At 46.8% G+C, this 6486-nt stretch overlaps 1 protein-coding gene across 1 annotated transcript; it reads right to left on the bottom strand.

Moving 5' to 3' along the window:
• Positions 1 to 3074: 3074 nt before the first annotated feature.
• LOC150029139 (uncharacterized) lies at positions 3075 to 3491 on the bottom strand. Its single transcript, XM_090297949.1, has one exon. It carries the CDS (start codon positions 3489 to 3491, stop codon positions 3075 to 3077), a length of 417 nt encoding a protein of 138 aa, XP_090154075.1.
• Positions 3492 to 6486: the final 2995 nt, after the last annotated feature.

Raw genomic sequence — 6486 nt, forward strand, 5'->3', positions numbered from 1 at the left:
CAAATATATCCATAAGTAAAAAACACGACTAAAGGTCATTTTTTGCAAAATTACAAAATCCCAACTTGTCGTTTCTTTTTACCTTTAAAGCCTTCAGTTAAAAGCTATTTAGCTGCGTTAATTGAAATTCTTTAGCTAATTTGTTAGAAATATTTATTAAATTTTTTATTGGTAATAAAAATATAATAAATGGAGTATTTGAGAAATATTTCAATCCTATTACTTAAAAAAAAATTTCTATAACCAGCCAAAATAACTCATCCCATTTGAACTTGATGCAGATGCAAAAAGACGAATCTAAAACTAAGATATATAATAGCTAATTCTAATAAGAATATCTGCTTCTATAAAAAATAACTCTGAATATGAACTTATACATTTCAAACCAAACAAACACAATAAATCTTTGCCAAAGCTCTCTAGCGCTAGGGCAAAAAATCTTCCTTAAACTTAAGTATCTAATAGCTGTTGAAAGAAGTTTGATGCCTTATAGTTTTGTTACTTGAACATGATTGTGAATATTCTTGTATGTTTTATACATAGAGTAATGAAAAGCTTTTACATATATGTTCTATATAAAATTAAGTATCTTACTTGATAAAAAATAAATTTAACAAACCCACTCCCGCAATCCTCTCGTGGGAGTGGGGAAAAATCACTTGGCGTGCATGTGCATCTATCTATAAAGCAGGGTATTTTGTAGGTCCCGAATCTTGAATAGATTCTTCTCAGCATATGCTTTCACTACATTTTATTAACTACTATCAATATATGTGTTTTTAATAATAAAAAAATTATTGGTAACATTATTTTAAAAGTTTAACAGTCGAATTAACTATTTTTATTGATGTATGTTGTTCCCGCCGGTTGACCAGGATCATCTTTGCGCGTGACTTGTCTTTACGAGCTAGGGCACCTTCGTTCTGCTCCGTCTGTGAGTACCTGAAAAGAAGTGGACAAAGGGGTGCCCTCGCGGCCGTTTGCACTCCGACGATCAAGTCAACTAGCGAGAAACATCAAAGGCGACGAACCTCCGTATCGGAACACTGTGAACGGATGCTCTGAAGGTGGTCAAAAATACTGAGTAGCGAATACTGTGTTGCCCTAATTTTTTGTGCGTACAGTGGGTGCGCCGCAAAACAATTAAGGTTTGTGTGTGTGAAAACTAGGTCTGGATCCCGTTTCAAACGTCCCAAGCCCCTTTTTAAACACCTCCCGCATTTAAAGCGCATTGAAAGCGTATGGTTGCACGAGGTGTCGCAAGCCCGCACTGAACTTCTCAATCAGACGGTGCCCCTCCGCGTGCAAATTGTTGATCTGGAAGAAGCGCTGAAGACCTAAGAGGTGCAACAAAAGAAACTTGAAAAACAGTGTGTGGAGCCGGAGCAGACACTGGGAAAGACTGAGGTTGCGCCGGCGGACAAGACTGATGAATGCTCATCGTTAACCGGCGAGAACGCCACCATCCAATCCAAAGTCCAAGAGTTGATTGCTACCTTGGCCTCCAAGGACCAAGAGATGGTCACTCAAGCCACCAACTTCAAGGTTGCTGAGGAAAAGCTGAACGTGGAGGCTGCCACTGGCTTCGCCGATGGGTTCGCAGAGGCTATAGTCCAAGAGGCATGTGCCAACCCTGGTATCGACGTCTTTGGGTGCAACCCTCTGAACGAAGTGGTCGATGGCAAAATCGTGCCATTGGAGGCCTCTGAGGAATAGCCTCTTTTTGTAACCGCAACAAACTCTCATTTATATTGATCTGTAATTCCAACTCTTGACTTGGTCTATTTAAATGTCATTTGACTTTTGTCTTTACATCCTTCTTTGCTTTAACTTCCCTTGCACCTTTTATCTGCTTCTGCTTTCTTATCTATATCAAAGGCACTACTAATATTCACCTTCGATGTATCTCTTCATCGCTTCACTTTTAACTCTTTAGGTAGCACGTGACTTTCTCTCTTACTCTTTCTTTCTAAGTCAAACCGCATACCCTTCTCTTGGTGTTTTCACTCAGAACCTTGTTTGGCCTTCGTATCTGTGAGGAATCTCCCTCATGAAGGCGTCGCCTGCCTTGCCATTGCCCAAAGGCAAAAGAGGATTTAACTTCGCCTATCTTCAACTGGCTTTTTACTTACTTGTTCTTGAGCCCCCAAGTGCTGACTGCCAAGGGCATTGCCGGCTCTAACATCGCTTAAGATGCATAGGGGCCTCGTCTCTTTTCTAGCCTCGACATCGCTCAAGGGCGAGGGAGGGCTTGATCTCTTCTACGGCCTTAACATCGCTCGAGGGCAAGGAGGACTTATCTGTTCTTCTATGGCCTCGACATCGCTCGAGGGCGTGGAGGGCTTATCTACCTGTATTGTGTCCACGCTTGAGGAGAGACTTGCTCTGGGTGTCTTCAGCGTGTCTAAACACTTGGGACCAAAGTCGCGCTCTGGTGCCCACGCCCATGGAGAGGCCTATACAATAGCGCCGTATCGTCCATGGAGTGTCTAAAACACCAGGGCAACTTAGCCTTTATCTCTTTGCGTTTGGTGCCCACGCCTGAGGAGATGCCTACTACAGGAGTGTCGTATCATCCTCAGGGTGTCTAAAACACCAGACACCGGGGCTAGCTATTCATACCTGAGGAGGGGGCGTCTGAAGGAATCCCTTAACTCCTGCTCAGGGACTAGGTACCCGGATTTTAACTTCTATCAAACATCTGGTACCGGGGCTAGCTATTCATACCTGAGGAGGGGGCGTCCCGAAGGAATCCCTTAACCCAGCTCAAGGACCAGGCACCCGGATTTGAACTTATGTTGAACATACCTGTTATTTTGATCTCTGGGCATGTGCAAGCGGTTTTACTACTTGCTTCGAATTCTGACGTTCGCTTCCCTTTCTGGCGACGCCTCATCTTTGCGACGCCTGACGTAGCCTTGAGTCTTTTTCTTTTGTTTCTTTAATCTTTGGTGTTACATTTGAGTGAAAGGGAGGACTGAGGCAACAATTTCTTAAACTTCTCTTTTCTTTATTTGGGTGACCTTGTTAAAAAACCCCCGAGAGGGAAAAAGAGTGTCCCCTTTTACAAAATTTCAACTGAAATAAAATTTTAAATTCGCCGCATTCCAACTACGTGGGATGGGGCCTCCTTCTAGAGTTTCTAAATTATACGAACCATTCCCTTTGACTTCGGTTACTCTGAAAGGCCCAGTCCACTTGGGGGACAACTTGTTCACCAACTCATAAGGATGAGCTTTCCTCATGACTAAATCACCAACTTGGAATTGCCGTAGCTTCACCTTAGAGTTGTACTGACGCTCCACTCTTCTCTTCACCACCTCAACCTTTATTCTCGCCTCTTCTCTAGCCTCGTCTAGCAGGTCTAGATTCACCTTTCTTTCTTCATTGGATTCTTCTGTCATAAAGCTCATAAAGCGAGGTGAGCTCTCGTGAATCTCCACCGGGATCATGGCGTCTGACCCATAAACCAAACTGAACGGCGTCTCCATGGTGGAAGATTGAGGCGTGGTGTGGTAAGCCCAGACGATCCTTGACACTTCTTCGGCTCACGCCCCTTTAGCTTTCTCTAATCTTCTCTTCCACCCCTCAGCAAAACTCTATTTGTTGATTCCACTTGCCCATTCGTCTGGGGGTGTTCAATACACTTGCTTGATCCCTACCTCTGCACATAACTTCCCCAACTGTTGGCTCGCGAACTACGTGCCATTATCTGAAATCAGACGCCTCGACACCCCAAAACGACACACAATGTTCTTCCAAACAAAGTGTTGTACCTTCTGCGTAGTGATCTGTGCCACTGGTTTTGCCTCTATCCACTTGGAGAAGTACTCGATGACGACGATCAGGTACTTCATCTGCCTTTTCGCCAGTGGGAACGGGCCTAGGATATCAATCCCCCAAGTATGGAATGGCCATGGGCTGTATATGGATCTCAGTTCTTCTAGCGGTGCCTTGTGCCAATCAGCGTGCATCTGACATTGCTTGCAACGCTGGGCGTATCAAACGCTGTCTTCTCTTACCGTTGGCCAGTAGAAACCTGCACGTACTACCTTGGAGGCCAAGGACCTTCCTCCCATGTGGCTCCCACAAATACCTTTGTGGAGTTCAACCATTATCCTGGTGCACTCATCGCCACTTACGCACGTCAAGATAGGGTGCGTGAACCCATGTCTGAATAATATCCCATCCACTAAGGTGTACCTTGCGGCGTTCCTCTTGACCTTCTTGCCTTCTTCCGGTTTCGGTGGGAGGACCCCATCCGCTAGGCATCTCCTGTAAGGGGTCATCCACGTGTCGCCTTCCTCCAAGGTGCATACCTGCATGCCCCTCTCTTCTTCTGGTGAGGTCGCATAGGTACTGATGCAGGGTGCCCTCGTCGTATCTTGACTCAAAGAGCGGTGGCTCCTTGGCTTTCCTCTTGCTGTGCTAATGTGAAGGACATTCACCATGTTGTCCGCCAGAAACTTTCGCGGCGTTTTGAGCGTCCATTGGATGACAGTCCTCTGCCTTCCCCCCTTGCCTGAGCTGGCCAGCTTGGCAAGCAGGTCAGTCCTGACATTTTGCTCCCTAGGGACATGCACCAGCTCGAACGCAGTGAAGACTCCCTTCAATACCTCGACGTACCTCAAGTATGCAGCCATATGTGGATCCTTTGCCTGATACTCCCCTGTTACTTGTCCTGTGACCAATTGTGAGTCACTCTTTGCCAAAAGGCTTTGTGCGCCCATCTCATTGGCCAAGAGCATTCCAGCGATTAGCACCTCGTACTCAGCTTGGTTATTGCTTGCTATGAACACGAAGCGTAAGGCCTGCTCAATCAACACTTCGTTAGGCCCCTCCAAGATTATTCCAGCGCCATTTTCTTGCTAGTTGGTGGACCCATCCACTGAGAGCATCCACTATGACCCTAACTCCACCTCTTGAAGGTCTCCTCCTGGTAAGAGCTCTGCCCCGAAATCTGCATTGACTTGCCCTTTAATGGACCCCCTCGGTTCGTACTGAATGTCAAACTCTGACTGCTCAACTGCCCAGCGAACCATCCTTCCCACTACATCTGGTTTCTGAAGCACTTTCTGGATAGGGAGGTTCGTCATCACCACCACTGTGAAACTGTAGAAATAATGGCGGAGCCTCTTGGCTGAAAACACTACTGCTAATGCTGCCTTCTCCAACGACTGGTACCTTGATTCAGGGCCTTGCTTACGAAGTAGATGGACCTCTGCACTTGATCTTGCTCCTGAACCACTACTGAGCTGATGGCCCACTCTGTTACTGCAAAATATAATCGAAGAGGGACGCCCGCCCGTGACTTGCAAAGCACAGGTGGTGTCGCCAAGTATTCCTTCAATTTGAGGAATGTTGATTCACACTCATCTGTCCATGCAAAACGGCTATTCCTCCTGAGGCACTGGAAGTAGGGGTGACCCTTCTTCCCTCCAGCAGACACGAACCTTGACAGGGCCGCCATCCTTACAATCAATTGCTGAACTTCTTTAACTGAGGTTGGGCTCCTCATGGCGAGATAGCTGCACACTTGTCTGGGTTCACCTCTATCCCCCTCTCAGTAAGCATAAACCCCAAGAACTTTCCTGCCTCCACCACGAAGACGCATTTTTCAGGGTTCAGCTTGAGGTGGTATTTCGAGATGGTGGCAAACAGCTCTTCCAGATCCGTTGTGTGTTGCCTCCTTTCATGCGAAGCCTCCACCATGTCATCTACGTAGGTCTGCACGTTCCTTCCAAGCATGGGTGCAAGGACCTTATCCATTAGCCTATGATAGGTAGCACCTGCGTTCTTTAGTCCAAATGGAATCACCTTGTAACAGTAACTGCATGTCTCCGTCATGAACGTCGTTTTACTCTCGTCCATGGGATGCATCTTGATCTGGTTGTAACCTGAAAATGCATTCAGGAAACTCAACATCTCGCAGCCTGAGGCATTGTCCACTAAGGCGTCGATGCTAGGCAGTGAGTACGAATCCTTAGGGCATGCCTTATTCAAATATGTGAAATCGACGCACATCCTCCACTTCCCGTTTGCTTTCTTCACCAGGACGATGTTAGCCAACCACTCAAGATATTGTATCTCCCTGATGTGTCCGACGCTTAGCAACTTCTACGTCTCTTCCTTTACCACAAGGCGCCTCTCCTCGTTGAACTTCCTCTTTCTCTGTCGGACACGGCGAACCTTGGTGTCTATAATGAGGTGGTGGCACAAAAAGTCTGGGTCGATGCCTGGCATGTCCGCCGCAGTCCACGCGAATGCATCTAGGTGACGTGAGATCACTATCGCCACCTCATCTTGTTCTTCCTGGCTCAACAAACGTCCCAATCTGAACACCTTACCCCCTATCTGCCTTTCCACCACATTGTCTACTGTGGGGGTCGCCTATCCCGCACGCTCTCTGCACGAGTCTCATTCCTGTGATCCTCCTCTATTGGCGTTGCCCTATCGGATGCATCGGGCGTCGCCTCCCTGACGCTT

Source organism: Phaseolus vulgaris, chromosome 2 (genome assembly GCF_051622355.1).
Source record: "Phaseolus vulgaris cultivar YP4 chromosome 2, ASM5162235v1, whole genome shotgun sequence".
Classification (NCBI taxonomy): Eukaryota; Viridiplantae; Streptophyta; class Magnoliopsida; order Fabales; family Fabaceae; genus Phaseolus; species Phaseolus vulgaris.

Coding starts and splice junctions, on each gene's coding strand:
- LOC150029139 (XM_090297949.1), bottom strand. CDS start 3,491: ATGGAGACGCCGTTCAGTTTGGTTTATGGGTCAGACGCCATGATCCCG.